We start from the raw sequence: 27,657 nt of genomic DNA, 5'->3' as shown, positions 1-27,657 counted from the left end.
TCGGCAGATCATTTTAGAAAGAGAGGGTCCAGATTGTCTAGCCCGGCTGATTTGTAGGGGTCCAGATTTTGCAGCTAGTAATTACGGGTCTGTTTCAACAGTACTAGTAGTTACAAGTCTAGTCAACAGTAGTAGTAGTTACTGGTCTGGTCAACAGTATCAGTTGTTACAGCACTGGTCAACAGTTGTAGTAGTTACAAGTCTGGTCAACAGCAGTAGTAGCTATAGTTGTAGTTATGGGTCTGGTCAACAGTAGTAGTAGTTACAGGTCTGGTCAAAAGTAGAAGTATTTACGGGTCTGGCCAACAGTGGTAGTAGTTACAAGTCTGGTCATCAGCAGTAGTAGTAGTTATGGGTCTGGTCAACAGTAGTAGTTGTAACAGGCCTGGTCAACATTAGTAGTAGTTATGGGTCTGGTCAACAGTAGTAGTAGTTACAGGTCTGGTCAACAGTAGTAGTAGTTACGGGTCTGGTCAACAGTAGTAGTAGTTACAGGTCTGGATAACAGTAGTAGTAGTTACAGGACTGGTCAACAGTAGTAGTAGTTACAGGTCTGGTCAACAGTAGTAATAGTTACGGGTCTGGTCAACAGTAGTAGTAGTTACAGGACTGGTCAACAGTAGTAGTAGTTACAGGTCTGGTCAACAGTAGTAGTAGTTACGGGTCTGGTCAACAGTAGTAGTAGTTAATGGTCTGGTCAACAGTAGTAGTAGTAACAGGTCTGGTGGTCAACAGTAGTAGTGCTTATGGGTCTGGTCAACAGTAGTAGTAGTTAATGGTCTGGTCAACGGTAGTAGTAGTTACAAATCTGGTCAACAGTAGTAGTGGTTACGGGTCTGGTCAACAGTAGTAGTAGTTCATGGTCTGGTCAACGGTAGTAGTAGTTACAAATCTGGTCAACAGTAGTAGTAGTTAATGGACTGGTCAACGGTAGTAGTAGTTACAAATCTGGTCAACAGTAGTAGTGGTTACGGGTCTGGTCAACGGTAGTAGTAGTTACAAATCTGGTCAACAGCAGTAGTATTTCCAGATCTGGTCAACAGTAGTAGTATTTACAAGTCTGGTCAACAGTTATAGTAGTTACGAGTCTGGTCAACAGTAGTAGTAGTTACAGGTCTTGTCAACAGTAGTAGTAGTTACAGGTCTGGTCAACAGTGGTAGTAGTACCAAGTCTGGTTAAAAGTAGTAGTGGTTACAAATCTGGTCCACAGTAGTAGTATTTACAGGTCTTGTCAACAGTAGTAGTAGTTACAGGTCTGGTCAACAGTAGTAGTAGTTACGGGTCTGGTCAACACTAGTAGTAGTTACAGGTCTGGTCAACAGTAGTAGTAGTTACAGGTCTGGATAACAGTAGTAGTAGTTACAAGTCTGGTTAACAGTAGTAGTAGTTACAGGTCTGGTCAACAGTGGTAGTATTTACAAGTCTGGATAACAGTAGTAGTAGTTACAAGTCTGGTTAACAGTAGTAGTAGTTACAGGTCTGGTCAACAGTGGTAGTATTTACAGGTCTGGTCAACAGTAGTAGTAGTTACAGGTCTGGTCAACAGTAGTAGTAGTTGCAAGTCTGGTCAACAGCAGTAGTATTTACAGGTCTGGTCAACAGTAGTAGTAGTTACAGGTCTGGTCAACAGTAGTAGTAGTTGCAAGTCTGGTCAACAGTAGTAGTAGTTGCAGGTCTTGTCAACAGTAGTAGTAGTTACAAATCTGGATAACAGTAGTAGTAGTTACAAGTCTGGTCAACAGTAGTAGTAGTTTCAGGTCTGGTCAACAGTAGTAGTAGTTACAAGTCTGGTCAACAGTGGTAGCAGTCACGGGTCTGGTCAACAGTAGTAGTAGTTATAGTAGTATTTACAGGTCTGGTCAACAGTAGTAGTCGTTACAGGTCTGGTCAACAGTAGTAGTCGTTGCAAGTCTGGTCAACAGTAGTAGTAGTTATAGTAGTATTTACAGGTCTGGTCAACAGTAGTAGTAGTTACAGGTCTGGTCAACAGTAGTAGTCGTTACAAGTCTGGTCAACAGCAGTAGTAGTTATAGTAGTATTTACAGGTCTGGCCAACAGTAGTAATAGTTACAGGTCTGGTCAACAGTAGTAGTCGTTGCAAGTCTGGTCAACAGTAGTAGTAGTTACAAGTCTGGTCAACAGTAGTAGTAGTTGCAAGTCTGGTCAACAGTTGTAGTAGTTACAAGTCTGGTCAACAGTAGTAGTAGTTGCAAGTCTGGTCAACAGTAGTAGTAGTTACAGGTCTGGTCAACAGTAGTAGTAGTTACGGGTCTGGTCAACAGTAGTAGTAGTTACGGGTCTGGTCAACAGTAGTAGTAGTTGCAAGTCTGGTCAACAGTAGTAGTAGTTACAGGTCTGGTCAACAGTAGTAGTAGTTACAGGTCTTGTCAACAGTAGTAGTAGTTACAGGTCTGGTCAACAGTAGTAGTATTTACAGGTCTGGTCAACAGTAGTAATAGTTACAGGACTGGTCAACAGTAGTAGTAGTTACAGGTCTGGTCAACAGTAGTAGTAGTTACAGGTCTGGTCAACAGTAGTAGTAGTTACAAGTCTGGTCAACAGTAGTAGTAGTTACAGGTCTTGTCAACAGTAGTAGTAGTTACAAGTCTGGTCAACAGTAGTAGTAGTTACAGGTCTTGTCAACAGTAGTAGTAGTTACAAGTCTGGTGAACAGTAGTAATAGTTACAGGACTGGTCAACAGTAGTAGTAGTTACAGGTCTGGTCAACAGTGGTAGTAGTTACAGGTCTGGTCAACAGTAGTAGTAGTGACAGGTCTGGTGAACAGTAGTAGTAGTTACAGGTCTGGTGAACAGTAGTTGTAGTTACAAGTCTGGTCGACAGTAGTAGTAGTGACAGGTCTGGTCTGGAGGCTGAGCACCACAGGCTTGTGAAGGGAGAGGACGCACAGCAGACAGTGGTGGAGCCCTAAGAATAGCAACTCTGTTTCAACAGGATGCAATGGACGGCTAGATGGATGGGGGGATAGCCCCAGCCTGTGACCTCAGAGCAGCGCCTGGGCTGGCCCTCATCTGGCCCTGGCCCACTGTCGGTCCTGCTGTAACACCACTAATCTACCGGCCCGGCAGCCTCCTCTAGCGAGTGGCAAGCGGCCACTTCTATTCCTGTCTCTGGCCCTGGCCCTCACATGGATATCCAAATAGCGACAGAACAAGCGGACCTCTCAGAATTTAGAGTGCCCTCTGACCCCCCCCCCCTCCCCTCCCCTTCCCCACCACTTATTTCCCCTGCTGCTCTACTCTGTAGGGCTGAATGCTCTCTCTTTAACTCAGCGGGGTTTATGACCCCGTGCTCCCAGACTGGGACTGATACAAATCTCCATCAAAGCCTCTCTCAGATAGCAGCGTCACCTCTGGACAGGGGGTCCCTGAGTTGGTAGGACCCCCTGGTGGTACCCACCACCGCTGCCTAATAAACCATAAAGCCTCAGAGGTATATTTTCGGTAAAGGGGTTAACCTGGGTTGGCCCTGAAAGGCCCAACCCGCTCAACCCACCTCTCACCTCTCTCTAGCTCTCTCTGGGAAGTGACACCTTAGCCTCAGGAAGTGGACTCAGTCGAATACATAAATATAGCCGTACCACCCACAAAGCGCTGTAGAGTGAGAGAAGGAGAAAGACAGGTGTATTGTTAGCCAAAGATGTTAATCTCACATTAGACTGAAATAAATCAGACCTTTATGGCTTTAAAAGCATTTCACTGCTGAAATATCTGGCAGTCCACTGAATAGCCCCGTAGACGTCCTCCCTTCTTTGATCGCACACCAACTCTCTTTCTCTCTCACACACAATGACAGACCTAAATGGACACACACACATTCATACACACTCAGTCTAGGACTATTTATAGCCACATGATAGCACAGTGCTTCTTTCTCCCATTGTGTCGGTAGAAGTTTCCTGCTCCATGCATGTCGTTGCATCATCTGAAGCAGAGGCAGCATCGTAGCAGGGGGTTTATGAATGAACACAGCAGTCTCAGCCAGAGGCAGGGAGATGGCACCATTCCCACTCTGATGTCAGACAGAGGGAGCACTCTGAGGCCTCCCTTTTCATTCATTCATCTCCCCCCAGTCAGTCCTGTGATCGACTCACATTACAGCTCAATGACTCATCCTTCCACTCTCCCTCCACTCCACTCACCTCACCCACCCTACCCCACCCTGACTTGCTCTGCCCCGCACCAGCCCCACCACGGTTCCTTAGGGCCATGGCCCCGGCCGCAAGATTTCACATCCTCGCTCCGGCGCACAGGCGAAGAAGACTAATAATTCGGTTCACGTGTCTCCCTCCTCCTGTTCCTCGCTGCTAATAGACCTGAGCGCCAGAGGTGTGGACTGGAACCTTTGTCTGCAGGGAAGGTTAGGAGTGGGGGAAGAGGTATGCTTTTCCGGCACACACAGCATTTATTCAGTGGGCGTCTCTGGGGACAGATATCATTGTGGAGCTCTGCACACCAACCAGGGGCTATCAATATATTTTACAGTAAATCTACAGGACATCTCTCTCCCACTGTCTATCAATGATAATATAGTCCCATTTTGCATACCATTTCTAATAAATAATTGAATGATCCATATTTTTTCCTAATTGGTAGGCAATAAGACTATTTACCATAAGCCACATGCAGGCACGGTCCTCCCTCTCTCCACTGTAATCTAAGTTGTGGGTGTCATAGATCACCAATCTTACCCTTCTCCTGTCATAATCACAATACATATTAAACCCAATCACACTGTCAGTCCACTAAATGGATGGGTCTTATCCTAAGATAGACTACCACTCTGTGTGTGAAGGTGGCTCGCAGATGCTTAAGTCTCAGTGATACTGACCCTGCCCAACCTGCCCTAATCAGACTCCCAGGCATTGAAACCATATCAGGGCCTCATAATTTAGCAGAGACACTATACCCAAGCCAGCCTCCCCAGTTATTAGATGTACAGTACATTAGCTATCTTACAGAGAACTGCATGGGTTGTTTAGAGAGGGAGTGAGTACCATTCACAGTATACTGTATGAAATGTAATCATTTGTAATGTGTAAGACAGAATCAAATTCAGTTCAGTCTATAGGAGTTTCATGCACCAGGAAATATCATGTTGAAGTTAAAACATGAATATTGTGCAGTTCAGACACACTCACATTGGTTAAGTTATAACCAATATGAGTCTTATCTGGGGTTTAAAACTGCCTGTTTCAGCTGGTGGGCGTCTGTACAATATGAACCCCCACCTGCTCACCCAGAGGGAGCTCTGTGTCTTTGATGGGACCCTGGTTTTAAGACAGCTTTAGGCCTGCGAAGCCCAGCGTGGGGATGGCGAGAGGGCAGCGCGAGCTGGTTCCAAAGTGCAGACAAACTCCACTCTATCCATGTAAAATAAACTTCAACATTCTCTCAGTCTCTGTCTTTGATAGATATCAAAGCCCAGGCACAGTCTGACTCTGAGCAAGCTCCATCTCATCTCAGCCAGCGAGCGCTCTCCACTAGCGCTATCTAACCCTACGTAGTTACTCAACAACCAGCCGTCTCGGTGGAGATGGTCAAGACGACCGTGCAGTCAGGGACATGGTGTACGCTATACAGTCAGGTCTCGTTTTATTTTAATTTCAGAATGGGCCTTGTCTGACAATAGTCTCTTCAGTCTTTTGTAATATGATACTAAAATAGCATGATACGGTAGAAATGCATAACCAAGCCAATAGAGTGGTTACTGTAATATGTAGTATAATCAGGACTTCCAAATGGAGAGAGAGGGAGCATGGAGGCCTAATCGAATCACACACCGGCAGTGTTATGGTTCGCTTCCATTTGGGCACTCTGCATAATTTGGCCTGTCAGCTTCCAGCGGTTAGACAGAGAGAGAGAGAGAGCCTTGGGTTCCAGACGGGCAGCGTTGAGTTACAGTTCCACAGAGGAACGACAGCTGTTGTGCATTCCAGACGAAGTCGGGAACGTTGATGAGCAGTGAAAACACGCATGAACTGCACATCGCCACGGCCTCCCCTTCGCTGGGCTGGCAGATCAAACCAGGGCAGAGATGCCAGAACATTTATGGCGTCGAGAGACAGCAGAGGGGTGACAAAACGTCTCCAGCCTCCCTCTGGGCCTGCTTGTGATCTGGTAGTTTACCTCACACGGCGAGAGGTGATAGAGACAGAGTGACATACAGCCGTGGTAATCACTTATGCCTTTCTTTGTTATGAAATGTGGCGATTTATATATTCATTCACAGAAGACTGTCACAGTCATTGTCTGTCTGTCTGTCTGTGTTTGTCTCGCTTTCTCTCTTTCCATGTCTTAGTTTTGTCTGTTGCTGTCTTGATCCAAGTAAAATTTTAGCACTCTAGTCTAGCGCTCCTGCCCTGGGGGCTTTCCCTCTCCCCCTCCCTCCACCCCTCTGTAGCCTGGTAGAGTCTAATTAGATCAATGCGAGTCATCAGGCACTGTTTAACGCCATCAAAGAGTACTCTGTCTCATGCTGGGTGCCCACTGGCTGTGAGGAGAGAACAGTGGGCCTGTGTGTCCGGGACCACAGAGACACTCACCCTCCACCCACCCACCCACCTCGACCCCTTACCCCCACCCCCTCCAGCCTGGCAGGGCTTAGGGTGACATCATCACCTCGTCCCTGACCTCTGGGGGGAAGGGGGCATAAGAGGTCACAGTGATAGGTATCAGCCCCACTCTGTGAGTCCTACCCACTGGGTCCCCAGTGAGAATGGCTTCTACCTTGTCCATATGTGAGGCATTCATGTATTATATTGCCAAACAAACAACTCTTTGCTTTGAGGCACTTGGACAACACGGACAGCGGAAGCTGGAGCATGTGTTGTTGGTGTGCACGCGTATGTGACCAAAGCGTTTGCGGCAGCTGCCATAGTATAATTGATTCTCTCCCAAGTCGATACACTGTCTGTCTGGACAGGATGTAATTGTTCAGCCAAGTGCTTCATCACGGCGGCTGTGTGTGTGTGTGTGTGTGTGTGTGTGTGTGTGTGTGTGTGTGTGTGTGTGTGTGTGTGTGTGTGTGTGTGTGTGTGTGTGTGTGAGTGTGTGTGTGTGTGTGTGTGTGTGTGTGTGTGTGTGTGTGTGTGTGTGTGTGTGTGTGTGTGTGTGTGTGGCCCTGTGTTCTGTGCGCTGAGTCTGACTGCTAGTCTCTCTCTCCTGTGTGACTGACAGATCTGGAGTGTGGAGACGTGCCCCTGCTCACTCCAGGGAGTAAAGAGATGATGTCTCAGGCTCTGAAGGACACGTTCAGCGGCTTCACAAAGGAACAGCAACGACTGGCCATTCCCAAAGGTAAAGCACTTAAACAAGGGCTTACTTTATCTTTCTGTGTCTTTCTCTCTCTTTCCCTTCCTATGTCTCACTTTACATGCATATTTTTTGATTACCCACTGTGACATATTTCCCTACACACACTCAAAACCTAAACCCCTCCTCTCAGTATGACTAAAGATAGCTAAGTGGTGATATTATATACAAAATGACAGATTGAGTGTATTGGTTGTCAGACAGACTGTAGGATTCAGAGAAAGCCGTGGTAGAGAGACAGACAGAAATTATTCATGATTGTTCTTCGATTGAGGCATACCACAGAGCTTACCATTTTGATATTATAGGATGCAGCATGTCTATGTTTGGTTTCCCCAGTCCAGCCCTCCCAGCCAGTCTGCAAATAGCTGGGGTTTCACTGTCAGTCTATTGTTAGTATCACCACTTATCTGTACCACCTCACCTCTTACCTCTAACAGCAGCAGCAGCACGTCTAAAATATGACCCACTGAAACTGCTAATGAAAATGAATGCGCTACAGAAATGGCTCTGTGGCCTGATAATACCTCACCTCCATTCTAATTCACGAGATGGTAGATTAAAACAGAGTGGAGTGGAGGTTTCTTGTCGCCATGTGTATGACTGTGACCTCAGGTGGCCCTTCAGTGACATGTCCCTCCCTCTCCCCCCATGTCCCTCTCAGACCCCAGGCAGTGGACAGAGAGCCACGTGGGAGAGTGGCTGACGTGGACGGTGAACGAGTTCAGCCTGAAGAGCGTGGACTTCCACAAGTTCTGTATGAACGGGGCCAGTATGTGTGCCCTGGGGAAGGAACGCTTCCTGGATCTAGCACCTGACTATGTGGGCGACATCCTCTGGGAACATCTAGAGATGCTTCAGAAAGGTAGGCCCAGGCTGTAGCATGATGTACTACAGTACACATAATGCTCTGTACAACATACCAGTCGGGGTTGGGCTCAATTAGAATTGAAGGCAGTCAATTCAGGTAGGGATTTTAATAACAAATTCAGAAATGTCCAAAATGTTGATATAAATAGCTTCTAGTTTTCAGTTCATTGAGAAGTCATTGAAAATAAATGCCCTTTTCAGAATATTGAATTACAATTTTTGTTTACTTCCTGAAATGACTGCCTTCAATTCAAAATTGAGCCCAACCCTGGTATCAATCATAAGCCTTAGAAATGCCTACTGTACCTATCACATTAGCTGTAGTGTGTGTTGAAGCACAGCATTGCCGCTGTAGTCTCTTTGTGCAAAACGGTTTCAAGTGTTAGCGCTGTTACCATTTAAATGGTAATCTGAGATGAAGAGGAAGACCTCCGTTTCCTCCTGGTCATTAATATTTAATCAGCCAGGCCCAACCATACTGAATGCAGTGTGTTTACGACTGTTAAAGGATACAGTAAATCAATGACAGGGTCAGTGACTGTTGATATCTATTTTTCATGAAGAAGACACAAAACATTTCCCTGTCAACGGCCTGACCTCCACCTTCCAGGAATCCCACTATACCTCAGACTACTTCGTCAGTAAGTATCACTGAAGAGACTAAATCCTATGTACGTAGTCTGGCTCTAATGCACTAATGGCTTGGTAATATGTAATATGTTATGTCAATCAATGTCTATACATAAAGAATGGGAATATAACTCAGCACAGTAGGTCCAGTAATTTTTTGTTGTTGCAGTTACACAACTGAGCTCTCCATTTCTCTCTCTCTCTCTCCCTCTCTCTCTCTCTCTCTCTCTGTCTCTCTGTCGCTCTCTCTCTCTCTCTCTCTCTCGCTCTCTCCCGCCCCCTCCTCTCTCTCCACCTCCCTCTCTCTCTCTATCACTCACTCTCTTCCCCCTCTCTCTCTCTCTCTCTCTCACTCTCTCCCGCCCCCTCCTTCTCTCTCTCCACCTCCCTCTCTGTCTCTATCTCTCACTCTCTTCCCGTCTCCCTCCCTCCCTCCTTCTCTCTCCTCCTCCTCCTCCTCCTGTGTTTCTCCAGGCTATGGCATTGAGCATGCCCAGTGCGTTCCTCCCTCTGAATACTCAGAGCCGGGCTTCATCACAGAGTCCTACCAGACCCTTCACCCAATCAGCTCCGAGGACCTGCTGTCACTCAAGTACGAGAGCGAATACCCAAACGTCATCCTCAGGGACATGCCCCTCAACACACTGCAGGGGGACTACTTCTCAGTCAAGCAGGAGGTGGTCTCCCCCGACAACATGTGTGTGGGCCGCATCAGCAGAGGTGAGGGGTCACAAACAAGATAGTGAAGGAAATGGTTGGAAATTAAGATTTTGTGAAGTGTGGCTGTTACAGCTGCTGTGTATTAGGTGCCCTATCTCAAAGAGGAACAAGTTAACTTGGGTAACTTGGGGCCATTACGTGAGTAGGCCTTTAGTCCATGTCTTAGTTGTGCATAAGACTGAGACTCTGATTCAGTCCATATAGTATGAATCTATGATAAGTCATTCCACGGTGTTGACTGTAACTCCTTGTGTGAGTCTTGAGGTCTAGCTAATTGGGTTGGGTTTGTGAACATCACTGTGTGCGTGTGATTTCGCTGACGCCCTCCAATCTTGCCCTGCCACATCACTGGATGTACCACGATAGAAGAAAGGAGGCCCTAAGGCTGGCTTGTGGTTCAAGCAAACCCGCCTCGAGGAGATAATAAGTCAATTGTTTATGTCAGAGTGAGAAGAGAACAAAGCCACACGGTGCGTTAGCGCTGTCTGTCCCTATAGCTTTCATGTAAAACAGCCCAAGCGAGGTAACCTTCAAGAACAACCACATTTTTTTCTCTCAAATTTCTCATCTCTGTTTTTTACATCTGAACCTTGAGGTGGTTCTCAGCAAGGACAGAGAGTGACAGAGAGTGACAGAGAGTGACAGAGAGTGACAGAGAGTGACAGATAGTGTCAGAGCGGGGTTTTTCTTTCTCATTAATCGTTCTGTTTACCTGCCACATGCACCACTGTTTGCTTTCCTACTGATGGTTTGGAGAAGAATTAACAGTGTGGTTTACATTGATACCAATAATGCGAGGATTTTCTTCTCAAAACCCCCGGTTTAACAAATTAATAAGGGGTGTCAGGGAGTTTACAGTACACAGGCCCGTCCAGTGGACTGACTAGGCATTCGCCTGCAAGGTATGTCCAGGCCTTGTACCTAATAAATCCCAGCGCATTGTGCTTTCTAAATGTGGGAAAGTATTTGTGGCACCACTGAAAACCACATGTGGCTTCAATTTGTGCAATTGAAGATTTCAGTATCAGTCGAGGCACTGGATTATCTTTCATTCTTTAATAGCGCTCAGTTGAAATGCTCCTTTTATCTTTGCCGAGGCCAGAAATAGCAAGGCAATTTGCATTGATCTTCTTCCAATTAGACAAAACCAAATAGCAGTTACACATGCTAAACTGAGTGTGAAATGAAGGGACCAGGACCATACATTACGTTATACAGAACAAAGAAGCTCAGTGAGAGTGTAATTTACTGCCAGTGTCTAATGTGTATTCCTGCCATAAATATTGTCCTCTGTCAAATCGTAATGTCACTGCTCTAAACTATTTACTTTCAGATAATTCTATTTTCATTCCCTCTCACACTATGAGGCAATAAAATGAACAGATTCTGCTCTCCCCCTCTCTGTCTCTCAGGTAAGCTGGGAGGCCAGGACTCGTTTGAGAGCAACGAGAGCTTTGAAAGCTGTGACCGTCTGACCCAGTCCTGGAGCAGCCAGTCCTCCTTCAGCAGTCTGCAGCGCGTCCCATCGTACGACAGCTTCGACTCCGAGGACTACCCCAGCACCCTACACGGACACAAGCCCAAGGGAACCTTCAAGGACTACGTCAGGGAGCGCTCAGACCTCAGCAAGGACAAACCTGTCATCCCCGCTGCAGCACTGGCAGGATACACAGGTTAGTCGAAATGAATGAAGAAAATACAGGTTACAGTTTGGAAAATGTGCGATCAACTACAATAAATATGGCCAAACGTTCATCCTTCTTACTTCTTACAGGCGTTTTTATGCCACCCAATGGAGCCATATGTTACATGTTTGCCAGGCAGTTGCAGCAGATGTACATACTGTAGGTGTGCCTCAGTGTAATTGGGTCTCTGTAACTGGCAGCACAGCTTCTGGCTGAGAGCGTTTATATACACACCTCTATAACAGCCTGCGGCACTGCAGCTCCAGAGTCATGCACTCACAGGAAACCAAGACATTTGCTCTCAGCCTCTTCTCTCCATCTCGCCTCGTCTTGCACCTCTGACTTTCTCATCTGCACCGTTTTATCTGCGGCCGCATCTCAACCTATTTTCCAGGTCGTCTTGGCAACCTGGGTGCAAACACAAAACAATACCTGCACTTAAAACTAGAGTAGATATATCTGTTCATCTGTTAAGGCCCCTTTCTACCTACAGTGCCTGATGAAAAAGCTACTCTATCTTCTATTCAAACACAAAGAAACACATCTTAGAAGTTTAAAAAAAGATCCAAGGTCTGGCACATTCTATTTTCGTATTCTTTTTATGGCAAGGTTTTCAGTTTGTTTTGTAAAAACATAGTGAAAAAGTTTACATTTTTTCTACTTAAATCCCTATTCACCATTTTACATTTTGGGACCTATAGCCATTACAGAAAAACTACATGATTGTGGAAAATCACATGAGTTCACACACAAATTCATGTGTTTTTTCCATAAGAGAGTTGAATTCTCCATGTTTCAACATAGAGCACAAGTATATACGGTGCATTCGGAAAGTATTCAGACCCCTTGATTTTTTCCAAATTTTGTTACGTTACAGCCTTATTCTAAAATGGATTAAATCTTTTTTCCCTCATCAATCTACACACAATACCCCATAATGACAAAGTGAAAACAGGTTTTTTGAATTTTTTTGCAAAAATAAATGAATACGTATTTACATAAGTATTCAGACCCTTTGCTATGAGACTCAGGTGCATCCTGTTTCCATTGATCATCCTTGAGATGCTTCTGCAACTTGATTGGAGTCTACCTGTGGTAAATTCAATTGATTGGACATGATTTGTTGACAGTGCATGTCAGAGCAAAAACCAAGCCATGAGGTCGAAGGAATTGTCCGTAGAGCTCAGAGACAGGATTTTGTTGAGGTACAGATCTGGGGAAGGGTACCACAACATTTCTGCAGCATTGAAGGTCCCCAAGAACACAGTGACCTCCATCATTCTTAAATGGAAGAAGTTTGGAACCACCGAGACTCTTCCTAGAGCTGGCCACCCAGGCAAACTGAGCAATCGGGGGAGAAGGGCCTTGGTCAGGGAGGTGACCAAGAACCCATGGTCACTCTGTAAGAACTCCAGAGTTCCTCTGTGTAGATGGGAGAACCTTCCAGAAGGACAGCGATCTCTGCAGCATTCCACCAATCAGGCCTTTATGGTAGTAGCCAGACGGAAGCCACTCCTCAGTAAAAGGCACATTAGAGTTTGCCAAAAGGCACCTAAAAACTCTCAGAGCATGAGAAACAAGATTCTCTGGTCTGATGAAACCATGATTGAACTATTTTGCCTGAATGCCAAGCGTCACGTCTGGAGTAAACCTGGCACCATCCCTACAGTGAATCATTGTGGTGGCAGCATCATGCTGTGGGGATGTTTTTCAGCGGCAGGGACTGGGAGACTAGTCAGGATTGAGAGATAGATGAACGGAGCAAAGTACAGAGAGATCCTTGATGAAAACCTGCTCCAGAGCGCTCAAGACCTCAGACTGGTGCGAAGGTTCACCTTCCAACAGAACCATGACCTTAAGCACACAGCCAAGACAACGCAGGAGTGGCTTCGGGACAAGTCTCTGAATGACCGTGAGTGGCCCAGCCAGAGCCTGGACTTGAACCCGATCGAACATCTCTGGAGAGACCTGAAAATAGCTGTGCATTGACACTCCCCAGGATCTTCAGAGAAGATTGGGACAGACCAAATACAGGTGTAACAAGCTTGTAGCGTTATACCCAAGGCGACTCGAGGCTGTAATCGCTGCCAAAGGTGCTTCAACAACATACTGAGTACATCTATGGAGACTTGAGAAGCAATTTAAGGGGAAATTGTCTCTCAATAGCTTTAATGCACTTGACACACTAGTTACAATGTCTCCTATTCTCTATCTAGTCTTTGGGGACTTTCTCCCCTCTGTGTTAAATTGCAGTCACAAGGTTGCTAGTAGAGGAGAGGGGAAATACCAGAACACACAGTGTTCGTCACTGACAATGTATTCTTCAGATTGCATTACTCATGGCCACAATTGGCATCTCATGGTAATTTGTAATCTGCAAAGTTGTCTGTACTAATCAATTATGTCAATTTCTTCATTCATGCATTCATCTTTGGATCATAATTGCATACCTACAGAGACGTACATTAGATGTACATTAGACATTTAAGATAAAATGAAAGACAGATATAAAAAATTGGCATGCCCTAATTGAAGGCTTTTACATGGCTACAGTATGCATTCGTAATATAATGCCAGCTAGTGGTACAGATGTAGAATCTTAATTTGATCCAACCTGTTGCAGGAGAACTTTCCTGCAATGGTTTAAAAAGTATTTTGAAGTTTGTAATTGCCAATTTGACATTTCAGACCTGATTTTCCCTTGCGAAAAATGTATTAACCCCTACAAAAATGTCAATTAATTATAATCCACATAATAATTAACATTTCCTGTTGCTGCAGGATTATTTTCCTGCTGTAGCAAATTGGCTCAAATTAAGATCCTACATATTTAGGCTATTTTCTGCATGTCATCATTCATGCATTTCTGCAAAGTAATTCACTTCCCTACTGTATGTGTTTAATGATGTAGCGTTAGTTATAAAACTACCATAGACTCATGTTCAGAGGCTAATCCATGTTCCAATATTTTCATTTTAGTCAGAATACTTTCTCAGAGCTTTTAGAGTCATGCAGAACTAAAGAGAAGAAAATGAACATAAGTGGTAAAAATACTTCAATATGCTTCAGAAAATAAGTGTCTAGCTGGCAACAACCATTGTTATTAACTGTTATTACCCTGTATGCTGTCCTGCAGCCAAGAGAAAGATCAACACCATTTGGCTCCCAAACAACAAATGAATTTTATTACTATGTGAAAAACAGAGAGAATCTTCCCAGAAAAGAGAAAAACATTTATGTAATATCTCAAATAGCTTTTGATGAAAACGTGTGTTTTGGCTTCCATTCCCAGTAGCTGTGCACTGACAGGCACACACACGGTTCCCTGTCACACACAGTGATGAGCTGGTGTGATGAAGAAGGTGTGAGATAAGTGAGGCTCAGTCAGTCGTCAACTCTCTCTGAGGTTGACTGTGTTTCTCGTCTCCAATCACACTTCTGTCACCTCTGGGGATGCAGCAGGCAGTCAGTCACTGTGCCTTGGGGCCAACTACAGCCTCCTTTTCTCTCTCTCTCTCTCTCTGTCTCTCTCTCTCTCTCCCTCTCTTTCCATCTCTCTGTTCACCCTGCATAGGCTACAGTCTCATCTGTAAAGCCTAAAGGCAGATCCTAAACAGTACTATGAATGCAAGCACCCCCACCCTTTCTCCACAGTATACGCTTTTTCAATGAGGCCCATTGTGCATGGGGGCTTTTAACATATTTTTGGAAAAACATTTTAGGGTCGCCAAACATTCTCGTGTGAGAGAGCTTGAGGGGGCTGGAAAGGGGCACTGTTGTATCACCCTTATGTGGGCCCACGGTTACAGTAGCAGGCTTTTTTGAATGTGCCTTCATCAGGAGGAGAGCTACTGTACAGTAGTCAGTTGAAAATAGCTGGTTATTATTTTCTGAAATGTGGGTATTGCGTCTTTGCATTCATGTTCATAGCTGAGGGAAGCGAGCAGAAGCCTTGGATTGAAAACAACTTATTTTGCTTTCAGGTGTTCAACCCACACTTCCATTTCTCTGAAAGCTTTGGTGTGTGTCGTATGAGGGTGATTTTATGAGGCATGTCTGGGAGGTAACAGCTCCGCTCTGCTACAGCTTTGCTAAGTAGGCGCTGCATAGCCAGGTGTGATATTTTTTTGTCAGTACAGAAAACCACAAGATCAAAGAGTACACTTTGTTTTTCTCTCCTGCTACTATTTATTTTTCTTTTCAACACGATTGTAAGTTCTGGTCGTCACATTTGGTCCATTTGTTTAATTTGCAAATATATGTAAAAAATGTCAATCAAATTGTAGGTAAATGCATTCAATTGCTTTTATGGTATATTGCATTATTAGTACAGACCTGAACATAACAGAAAATCAAGCAACATTTGTTTACAAATTAGATTAAATGTAATGTTCCTAATGGCTGATCTCTGGGAGTTTACACTTCACTACATACACACATACAATGCCTTGCAAAGTATTCACCACTCTTGGCGTTTTTCCTATTTTGTTGTATTACAACCTGTAATATAAATTGATTTTTATTTGGATTTCATGTAATGGACATACACAAAATAGTCCAAATTGGTGAAGTGAAATGAAAAAAAATTAATTATAATTTTTTTAAACACGGAAAAGTGGTGGGGCATATGTATTCACCCCCTTTGCTATGAAGCCCCTAAATAAGATCTGGTGCAACCAATTACCTTCAGAAGTCACATAGTTAGTTAAATAAAGTCCACCTGTGTGAAATCTAAGTGTCACATGATCTGTCACATGATCTCACTATATAAACATACACCTGCTCTGAAAGGCCCCAGAGTCTGCAACACCACTAAGCAAGGGGCACCACCAAGCAAGCGGCAACATGAAGACCAAGGAGCTCTCCAAACAGGTCAGGGACAAAGTTGTGGAGAAGTAAAAATCAGGGTTGAGTTATAAAAAAATATCCGAAACTTTGACCATCCCACAGAGCACCATTAAATCCATTATAAAAATGTTTCAAAGAATATGGCACCACAACAAACCTGCCAAGAGAGGGCCGCCCACCAAAACGGACCAGGCAAGGAGGGCATTAATCAGAGAGGCAACAAAGAGACCAAAGATAACCCCGAAGGAACTGCTAAGCTCCACAGCGGAGATTGGAGTATCTGTCCATAGGACAACTTTAAGCCGTACACTCCACAGAGCTGGGCTTTTACGGAAGAGTGGCCAGAAAAAAGCCATTGCTTAAAGAAATAAATAAGCAAACACGTTCTGTGTTTGCCAAAAGGCATATGGGAGACTCCACAAACATATGGAAGAAGGTACTCTGGTCAGATGAGACTAAAATTGAGCTTTTTGGCCATCAAGGAAACGCTATGTCTGGCACAAACCCAACACCTCTCATCACCCCAAGAACACCATCTCCACAGTGAAGCATGGTGGTGGCAGCATCATGCTGTGGAGATATTTTTCATCAGCAGGGACTGGGAAACTGGTCAGAATTTAAGTAATGATGGATGGTGCTAAATACAGGGAAATTCTTGAGGGAAACCTGTTTCAGTCTTCCAGAGATTTGAGACTGGGACGGAGGTTCACCTTCCAGCAGGACAATGACCCTAAGCATACTTCTAAAGCAACACTCGAGTGGTTTAAGGGGAAATATTTAAATGTCTTGGAATGGCCTAGTCAAAGCCCAGACCTCAATCTAATTGAGAATCTGCGGTATGACTTAAAGATTGCTGTACACCAGCAGGAACCCATCCAACTGGAGAAGTTTTGCCTTGAAGAATAGGCAAAAATCCCAGTGGCTAGATGTGCCAAGCTTATAGAGACATATCCCAAAAGACTTGCAGCTGTAATTGCTGCAAAAGGTGGCTCTATAAAGTATTGACTTATGGGGGTGAATAGTTATGCACACTCAAGTTTTCAGTTTTTTAGTCTTAATTCTTGTTTTTTCACAAAACAAAATATTTTGCATCTTCACAGTGGTAGGCATGTTGTGTAAATCAAATGATACAAACCCCACAAAAATCCATTTTAATTCCAGGTTGTAAGGCAACAAAATAGGAAAAATGCCAAGGGGGGTGAATACTTTCGCAAGGCTCTGTACACACACACACACACACACACGCACGCACGCACGCACGCACACACACACACACACACACACACACAGCCAAGGCCTCATATGAAGACCCCCTCTTATTTTAAACACTGTGATTTCATTGCCATGAAATTCATACAGACAGACAAAAACACGCTGTGAAGCTCAGCTCCACATACTGCAGAGGGCAAAGTGTAGACAAAGGGATTCATGATGAATGGGACCCTTGTCTGTGAAAACACTGTTTTCTCTCCACTATCGTGCCTTGTACATGTCTGATTCTGAGTGCAATATTTGTATTTCTATAGTAGGAGATGAATGACCCCAAGACAAGTAGTTAATGAGAAGCATGAGGAGAACAGTCAGTCAAAGATATGCTGTGTTTGCATGCGGCTGATGATGTCATGTTCAGTAATACTCATCTGTATTATACTGAAAACAAGGCTCCTCTCAGTGTTCTTACCTTGTTCTCCTCTCTCTCCCTTCTCCTGGTTCTGCTCTGCAGGCAGCGGCCCAATCCAGCTGTGGCAGTTTCTGCTGGAGCTTCTGACGGACAAGTCCTGTCAGTCCTTCATCAGTTGGACAGGAGACGGCTGGGAGTTCAAGCTGTCCGACCCTGACGAGGTGAGAGGTCACCACCACTGACCTCACATGGCATGGGGGCCCTAAACAGTTAGACATATTTGAAATTTTTTTTTATTGAAACTTTATTTAACTAGGCAAGTCAGTTAAGAAAAAAATCTTATTTACAATGACGGCCTACCCCGGCCAAACCTGGACGACGCTGGGCCAATTGTGTGCTGCCCTACAGGATTCCCAATCACGGCTGGATGTGATGCAGCCTGGATATTGAGCTTGATGTCTTTTTAATGTGACGCCAACAACAGTGTTATTTGCCTTACTTAGACTCAAAGAAACCTTAGCGGTATCAGGTACATTTAGCTACATTAAATATTGATCCATGTCAAGAGAAGACATGTGCACGATAATATTGTAATGTGAGATTAGTGCAGAGCTCTGTCTCAAGGTTGATACATGGTGTAACAGGGTGCCTTTTCCCTCTGTGACTCAGGTGGCTCGGAGGTGGGGGAAGAGGAAAAACAAGCCCAAGATGAACTACGAAAAGCTGAGCCGAGGCCTGCGCTACTACTATGACAAGAACATCATCCACAAGACATCAGGGAAGCGCTATGTCTACCGCTTTGTCTGTGACTTAAAAAGCCTGCTGGGATACACCCCCGAGGAGCTCCACGCCATGCTGGACGTCAAGCCTGATGTGGACGAGTGAAAACAGAGGGATGAGAGAACAGAAAAAGTAGAAGAATAGGAGAGTAAAGGAGCCGAGGGGACAAGGTTTCAGAGATTGATGCCGTCCGGTAAAAGAGGGCACCCATTTTGGGACCAAACCTAAACTGTGGTCTGTATCATTTTGAGCTGTTGTCAGATGATGTTCAAAAAGGAAGGACATGCCAAACGTGAAAATTGATAATATGTTGCATTTGAGATAGTGTGTATGGTAGCTATATGTATATACTGGTATTACTTAGTAGCTCAAGGCACATGGAAAGCTATCAGTTAGAATAGAGTGGCCATTTAGCCTAAGTAGCACAAGAAACTGACATTGAGGAAGGGGGCCAAGAGACAGTTTGGCAAGAGACAGTTTGGCATGTGCTTCCATTATAGGGAAGGACATGAATTGAGAGTTCCTGCTATGAAATCTGTTGCCAAATATAAAATGTAAAGTAGTGGAAATAGGTCAGTGTTTCTCTGCCACTCCACACAATAGGCATGGGTAGAGTTCTCAGCTTGGACCAAAAAAGTGTTGTTTTTGTTACTATTGTTTCAGAAGCATAATGTTTGTGTCAGTATTATCGTTGAGATTCAACTCCTGGTGTACTGTTTAGTCTCAGTCCGACCAGGGTTCCCCCATTTTTTTAAATATTTTTTTTTATGAAGGTATTATGAAACCAAACGTTGCGCCATTTAATGTTAAGTTAGTCCTGTCTCCTCTCTGTGAAAGCCCAATAACTGAAATATGCTGATATGACTATCAGACGACACTAGACACTGGCCTTTTTACTCATTTTCATAGGTTGGATGGAGTTACTTACTCATACCAAGAATGGTTGATAGACACCTGAAAGTAACCGTTGCTTTAAAACTGACGCTTTCAGCTTCGCACATTTGCCGCTTCACTATAAAAAATATACTGTCTTACCACCAGTAATAAAAATCCTTAGACACCCTTTCTGTGGTGAGTTTTGAAAGTATTTGGACATGAAAGAGTCAAACGTGCCCATCACAATCTGTACATTGAGTGGTTTTCCAAACCCCCATTTTAGCATTGCTTTAGAAGAGAGCAGAGAGGGAGGGACCTGTTGTTGACAAATTGAATTGCGAGGCATGTACGAGGGATGGTTTTTGTAGTCAAAAGAGAGAGCTTAGGAATGTAGAGTGTACTGTATTTGTGTGTTACGTGGTGTTCTCTGAATGAAGGGAAGCTGCCATAGCTAGCTAAGGTATATCAAGGTGCATGATGGTAGTAGGGTGAAAAGAGAAGAGCTCAAAGCAAGGAGAGTAAACTTTGGATGACTGTTTGAAAAAGAGAGATGAGAGGAGGACTGGGTAGTTTTGGGAGGGAACCGTGGAGTTGTGAAGTTAATCAGTAGTGGCTGAAAGAGAATTATCATCATTATGGCATGAGGATGAGATGAATGCTTGTGCTGTTGTACAGCTTGGAGTCTTTTGTTAACTGAAGTGTTTGTATAGATGCTCCATTTCACCAATGAGGAGGTAGAGATCGACAGGAAACAGGACTACCATAAACAGTTGGGCTAAAGGACTACTGGGAGAGATGTGGCATTATATGCTATTTTCTTACCATGATGTGTACATGCTTTTCTATTTCTAAGACGTAAGGACACCCAATTCAGTAAATGGAAAGGATCAATGAAATTACATGCCCTGAATACTATATGTACTTGTACAGCTTGCTCAAGAGCCACAGTAGTTGTGCTGGTTGGGTTTTGAGTAATGTCATCAGTGGGAACATGACTATACGCAGGTCTTATGGGAAAAGCCAAAGTCAAGAAATATCATCTTAAAATACAAATGTTATTGTTTACAGTGGCTGAATGTTACCCATTCTGATGAAAATAGGTTTTGAAATGTTTATTTGTACAGATTGTATTTCATAATGCTTTATTAAGACCCAGATTAAACAAATAAGCAAGAGACAAAGCAGGAATAATAACCAAACCCATGTGAGGTCTGGGCGATCGATAGCGCTTTGGGTATGTCCACCATCTTGAAGGACAGGGACTGTTATTCCCTCACATTCAAAGTGTTGTTTCTGCTTTGATCTTTTGAGTTGTTGGAAAGCACCCAGTGTTAGGACTCAGCGAAGATATTTGGCTGGACTGACTGTAGTTCCCTTTTGAGATTATAGGAAAGGGATTTCTGTCCATATTAGTTACTTTTTAGTTGGGCAACTGACCACAGGGTTGGTTTTTCTAGTGTCAGTCAGCACAAACACACACACACACACACACACACACACACACACAAACACACACACACACACACAAACACACACACACACACACACACACACGCACACACACACAGACACACACACACACACACACACACACACACACACACACACACACACACACACACACACACACACAGACCACAGACACACACACACGCACACACACACACAGACCACACACACACACACACACACACACACACACACGTAATCTTGTGTAGAGAAAGTTGAATTCTCTTGAACAAATCAATCTACCCAATCTCTGTGGTTCATTATGCACACCTCATTTCCAGGATTCACATCACTGTTTGATTATTACTGTTCAGATTTTTTTCCTCCAAAAAATGTTTTATGTTAGGGCAACTGTTCATATATTTAAATATATGCTTAACTCGTTGTTGACGATGCCTTCCAGCTCCTAGCCAGTCACCATTTTGAGTAGATCAGAATATAATATCTTTGTTTCAATGGACATATACTGTGTCTGTTTGGACTTCTAAGTCAAGTTTGTTTCAGTAAATGTCATATACGTTAAGTTGTAGACACAAGTATTGCACAGATCTTTCTAAATGGACTAAATACATAAATACACAGATACCTTGCGATATTAGCATATCTCAGACTGATCCATTAGGAAACCTTTTTTGTTATGGATGGTGTTGTTTTTTGTATATTTTATAGTGTTTCTGTATTTTTGTTAATGAGATAATTTTTTATGTATTTAGTTCACAAACATTTGAATATTTTTCAGTAATTTATATTTTATAAAAGAAAAAGATGCAGACAGCTGGTGCTTTCATGGGAAATAAAGGTAGCACAGGAAAAAAATGTAGCGTTTTTCTTTCGATATAGAGAATAGACCTGTCTGTTAAAGAAAAAGGCTGATGCTGGCCCATCATTGATTTCTGCTGGAAAGTTTTATAAACTGTTGCTTCTATTTCTTAATGTACTTAAAAAATGTTACGTTATAAAAAAATATATGTGAACAAATATTTCATACTTTGTGTGTATTGTGTGGTTATTTCTTCTAATATTACCAGAGCAAAAAAGGCTTTTGAAACATTACATCTATACTGTTACTTACAGTACATTGGAAACAAGTTAAATATCTATTAAAGAAAGCAGATTAGCAGATTGCAGTCTTACTTGGCTTCCTGGCCTTGACTACATGCCAAAAGAAAGGTTAGTCAGTTAATCTATCTTTTTGTAAACATAATAGAAGTACCTACACATTATCCTCAAAGATTTCTGCGTACTCATGTTAATAACCACCTGCGCATGTACTGGATGAACACATCTAGGCCTATTCACCTCACACATTGCATACGAATAACTCACATCCAAAACCCGCCTGAGCAAGTCAGTATCTCACTCAATCATGATAACACTGAGACTGTGTAAGGCAGCCCAATTCTGATATTTATTCCACTAATTGGTCTTTTGACCAGTAAAATCAGATATTTTCACATCAAATCTTTTTCAGAGCTGATCTGATTGGTCAAAAGACCAATTAGTAGAAAAAAAAATCTGAATTGGGCTACCCAAATACATCTACAATGTGAAGATCAACAGTATGTATTGGTCTCGGTCTCAGAACCCAGTTTGGGCCTGGTGGCAGATCCAGGTCCCCTCTGAAAGGCATGCTGGGATGTCGCTGGTGTGTACCTGGCTAACAAGAGTGTCACTTCCACGGTGACGTCAAAGCAGAAACAGGCACGCTGGGCCCATTCATGTGTTTGTAGCCCTAGGGTCCTAGTAATTCCACTATAGATTAAAAAAAAACATAGATGCTGTGACCGCTCCCCAGCCACTGCCCTGGCCAACACAGCACAGCTGTCTGGCTCCTCTAGAACAGCACATAGGGCAAAAGGCCAAGGACCAGTACCAATACAGACTGGTGTCTTTATCCCACAATGGTCTGTAGCAAACTAAACTTGATAAATGATTGGCATAAAGATTAAATATTTTATATTCCTTTACTGGGATGCTACTGTATATTGGCTTGGTTTGAGATGTCACATCAGGACAGAGGCTAGTCATTGAAATCCATACCATATTTAGAACGATTGTCTAGTACATCATAGCGTGCAATATGTTCGTTCTTGGTTCAAATAAGCTGTAGTGAATACGTTTAGGTTAGAACAGGAGAACATTGAATGAGACATTGATAGAACATTTGTAGGAAGTATTAAAACTATAGTCTCAGACTCCTTAACAAAATAAAGTGTATTATCTTTACTGGGACTTGGATGCAACATGACTAAAACTTTCCGTACCTGCAACTTTCTATAAATATAGCAGACAGGATGTAGATACTGACACACGTTCGCATGCACGCATACACATACACACACATACACACACATACATACTGTATTGCTGGCTAATTTCCCCCTGGACAGGATGAATATGTATTTAGCAGAGGGTGGCTTAAGTTAGGCAGGTTGTTCTTCTAACATTCAGCATTCCACACCCCTGGGCCTGTGATCCAGACCAGACACTATAACCAGGCAACATAGTCTTTAAACACTTCACTGGAAGCTCTGGGAGCCCCTTTTGCCAAAGAACCTGGAACATAACCCAACACATTATGATACCATTCACACCTGCTGGTTTCACAACCAAAGAGAGAGACACTCAGACGAGGTGGGGATTTCACATGGTTCTTTTTTGTATCTCACTCAACTCACAGACTGCTATAATCACTGGTGTAAAGAGAAAAGAGAGAGAACCGAACAGCGGAACAGAAAATAAAACCGTAGCGCCTGGCGGTGTCACCGAGACGGAGATGTCTGCCTCCCTGTCTGAGACCCCATGTCGCTCACAGCTTATTTCGCTCCAGAAACGGAGAGAGACGCATTTGTCAGACTTCAACCCAAATATTTATCTAATGGCCCCGCTTGCGAAGCTTCATCTGTCTCCTACGCCTAGTCTTCCCATGAGTGAGAAAGGATGAGGAGGAGAAGGAGGAGGAGGAAGAGGAGGAGGATGATGAAGAGGAGGAGGATGAAGAGGAGGAGGAGGAGGATGAAGAGGATGAGGATGAAGAGGATGAGAAGGAAGAGGAAGAGGAGGAGGATGGTACACACTAAGGTTCAGATAGATAGCTGCGCTATATAGGCTGGTGAATTGTGTTGCTCAACACAGTTAAAGATGACATGGTTAACCTGAAAAGACTGAGATGAAGGGGAAGAATAGAGTAGGAGGAGGATAGGAGGTTTGACTGGCGGTGTGGTCATGAGATTCCCATATCCACCTGACCTAAACAGGAAAAACTCCTAGCCCTACTTAGAAAGTATGGTGTGCAGGCCTATTGCATAGTTGTTTAAGAAATGTGTATAGGATGGTGGTAGGACCCACGATGCCTCCCAGATCTCTGCCTCTTTCAGTACTTAATCACAGCTCCTCTGTAGGGAGAGAGGGAGAGTGTGACGCAGACAGATACAGCTCATTGCTTCCATTATGCAGAGAAGGCATGAAATATGACCAACATTCCCCTCGGCCCCCCATTGGTGGTAACACAACAGAGTTGGTTCTATTCTGGTCTTATTGTGCGGCTGGTAGCCTAGTGGTTAGAGCGTTGGACTAGTAATCAGAAGGTTGCAAGATTGAATACCCGACCTGACAAGGTAAAAATCTGTCGTTCTGCCCCTGAACAAGGCAGTTAACCCACTGTTCCTAGGCCGTCATTGAAAATAAGAATTTGTTCTTAACTGACTTGCCTAGTTAAATAAAGGTAAAATGTAAAAAAAATGTTCTTCATCGTAGAGTCTCCTTGGTTGGGTCTGTATGGACCCAGGGTAGGAGTGGTGTCTGGGGAACACATAAACACATTAGCCCATGCCTGTTACAAGAGATATATATTTTCCAACGGTCTGACTCTTCTCATGGGTCCTGCTGTTACCGAACGTCACTCAGAGATGGAGGATTTACACAATCACCACAGTGGTCAGAGACTGAGTAAACACCCATAAAGCAGTTTGACGTTTATGCAACGTACATGTAATTAACAAACTTCATTGACACAAAAAAATACATTTTATTTACTCTGACTTCCCACTCAGGGAAAAGGAGGTAGTCAATCTCCTGCTTTTTTATTTTCTTTCTCATTCAGCTGTGTGTATTGTGGTGGAGGAGATGGGTTGACCCACATGTCACTGCAGGTGGAGGACTGTATTATACAGGTTTATGAAGGTCACGGCTGGGGCATCCTCAGCTTGGGCTTCAATTTGCATTTTTATTGCTGTTGTCGCATCCCCAGTTAATATGCCATTGACTTCCAGAGGCACCCCTCGTCCTCCTGGTATCCCTTCTGAAATGAGAGCCAGTCTTGGGGCTGGTGGGCCACCCACCCTGCATTCATGAGGGCCTTGGTACCAGGGACCTGGCATTCTGGGCAGGAAATGGACTGGCTTCACATGGTAATGTGGACTTTCCATTAGTAATGGTGATTGATTTAAAACCCATGCACTACAGCACCTGTCAGATACAGGGCCACAATGAGGGGGGGCTTCTTTGTGAGGAGGTGAAGGAGATGTGTGTCTGAGGAGTGGAGTGGTCTTTCCCGGTTAATGGGAGAGTGAGGAGGATTGGTTGGGTGAAGGGGTGGTCGTGAAGGTGTTGAGCCACTCTCCTGCATTCATTAGAAAATGTCTACTCCAGACGACAACAACAAAGGGCCAATACGCCATAATTTATTTTCCTGAATAAAGGTAATTTTCAATTTTGGTTCTTAAGAGGCCAATGTATTACTTAACTTGAATAGGGACACTGAATTTGATATTTATAGGTCTATATTTAAATGTCTATAGGAAGCGTTTCAGTTGGAAATAAGAATGTGATTCCATGCATGTGTTCCTCTCTTTGTACAAGTGGATTGTGTGTGTGTGTGTCAGCGTACTTGCGTGTTTGTGTGTGTGCAGCTGGATTACAACAGGTTTTGGTCACTGTCCAGTTGTATGACCACATTTTTTTCTCTTCTCTTTTACTGCGAGTCGGCTGGGATTCAGCAACTTTCCCAGGACATCTGCTCAGAGCACCCACGTTAGAGTCATTAGCCAATCAGTCGGTTTTGAACGCCCCTCAGACCAGCATGTGCCGTGCTGTGATTGGCTTCTGGAGCCAGGGCCCAGAAAGAGAAGGCCTGAGAATTTTCCCCCCAAAATTATTTTCTGCCCTGGCTCTCGCCAACATCTGTTTCCAATCACAGTCAGCGAGCAGCCCCCCCCCCCCCCCCCCCCCCCCCCCCCCGTCTGGCTTTCACGCACACATACCAGTCCCATGCAGGCCACCCCCTCAACTCCTGCCACTGCCGCCCACCCCTCAAAGGCCCACAGTCCTCTCTTTCTCCGCTAAGGAACCTCCATTCCCTCTCCCTTTCTATTAACTTCTCGCTTGTAACAACTCCTTGTATTACATTCATAAGGAGTATGAAATCTTTCAAACAACCTTCAACAAATAAGGGAATAAGGGAAGGGTTAATGGTCTACCTTTGTCTGAGGGACATTGAGTCTGTCCTCAAATTAAGTTGATTTCATTAAATGTTATAAAGTCATTATTACAATAAATCAAAACAATATTATTCTCTAATGTCCTTGGTTAGAAATATAACTGGCTTGAGAGTTAAGCTCTTTTCCATTGTGGGTGTGAGAGTTGTGGGTAGTTAAAGAGAGAGTGGATCAGATGTGAATATCTTAAATGAGCTAAAGTGAACACGCAAACACACGCACTCACGCACACAGCTCGATCATGGAATCCCACTCCCCCCTCTCCCTGAGAACACAGGGAGAGGGTCAACCCTCTTCACCAAAGCCCCTTGGCTTCTACTCGCTTTCTTTTCTCTTCATATGTAGCTTGTCTTTCCCCCTTTACTTTCAACCCCCAGCTCCTCCACCTTAATGAAACTATTTCAGCCTCATGTGTGGTCAGTTGTAGCTCTTCTTGCGTGACTTTCAACCATGCAGATCAAATCAATAAACAGTGAAAACCCTGCTTATCATAGCAGGTACTTTCCATACATATTCAGAAATAAGTATGGCGAATCACTGTAGGCGAACAAAAACACACACGCTAAGGGGGCTGTCTTACTGTATTATTTCTGCCAGATAACAACTCTGTGGCTTCAAGGCTAAACATGGGAAACAAGTTTTTGGAGAGAAATGTTAGTCAGAGAAAGGTTAAGGATTTTTCCAACTCCCACTAACATGTACTGTTCAACCTGTACTGTGCAGTGCAAACACAATGGATGTCGTATGCATCAATAAATCAAGGACAACGAACACTGTAGCTCTGATGCCAGAAGTGAACCACACACTACCATCATTTGCTGAACAGCCACTGATAAAGGGTACAACAAACATATTAGTTCTAAGGCACAAACACATGTCATTGTTTTCTAGTGAGTGCCAGAGAGTAACCTCAGAAGTAGATGCAGACTGTGCTTGAGCTTCCTTCCCATTGACCTTTGACCCTTAACTTCATTGGCTCTCTGGCCTGCTCCTGCTGAAGCTTCTGATGAAGCTGTTGATTTAGTGCCCAGTAGTGCTGACTGCTCTTCCTGGGTAATCTCGGGCCTAGCCTGGACTGGCATTAAATCTACTATCTCTGTCAAGAGGGAGCTAGGGTAAAACTACAGACCGGGTTTTTAGGTTGTATCTTTTGCCTAAGACATTTTCTGGTCAATCGCATTGATCCAACCTGAACTGAATACAAATAAAACATTACGAGTATTTTAATTGACCGTCTTCTTTCCTGTATTTGCTGCACAGGCACTTGTGAAAGTAGAAGAGTTGAGTGTC

General features: G+C 43.9%; 1 protein-coding gene across 3 annotated transcripts in view; it reads left to right on the top strand.

The window, feature by feature from the left end:
• The window catches only part of LOC115163536 (protein C-ets-1), a 47,323-nt gene extending 27,432 nt beyond the window's left edge, over positions 1-19,891 (top strand). For all 3 annotated transcript variants that reach the window (XM_029715520.1, XM_029715519.1, XM_029715521.1), the window contains 7 exons: positions 7,199-7,318; positions 7,998-8,198; positions 8,767-8,844; positions 9,308-9,553; positions 10,966-11,226; positions 17,810-17,928; positions 18,377-19,891. In XM_029715520.1, the coding sequence (XP_029571380.1) occupies positions 7,199-7,318; positions 7,998-8,198; positions 8,767-8,844; positions 9,308-9,553; positions 10,966-11,226; positions 17,810-17,928; positions 18,377-18,592 (1,241 nt within the window). In that variant the 3' untranslated portion in view covers positions 18,593-19,891. The remainder of the gene's footprint in view (positions 1-7,198; positions 7,319-7,997; positions 8,199-8,766; positions 8,845-9,307; positions 9,554-10,965; positions 11,227-17,809; positions 17,929-18,376) is intronic.
• The last annotated feature ends 7,766 nt before the right edge of the window (positions 19,892-27,657 follow it).

This window comes from Salmo trutta, chromosome 26, assembly GCF_901001165.1.
Source record: "Salmo trutta chromosome 26, fSalTru1.1, whole genome shotgun sequence".
NCBI lineage: Eukaryota > Metazoa > Chordata > Actinopteri > Salmoniformes > Salmonidae > Salmo > Salmo trutta.
The sequence above is the reverse complement of the archived record's forward strand: the minus strand, read 5'-3'. Positions and strand labels throughout refer to the sequence as shown.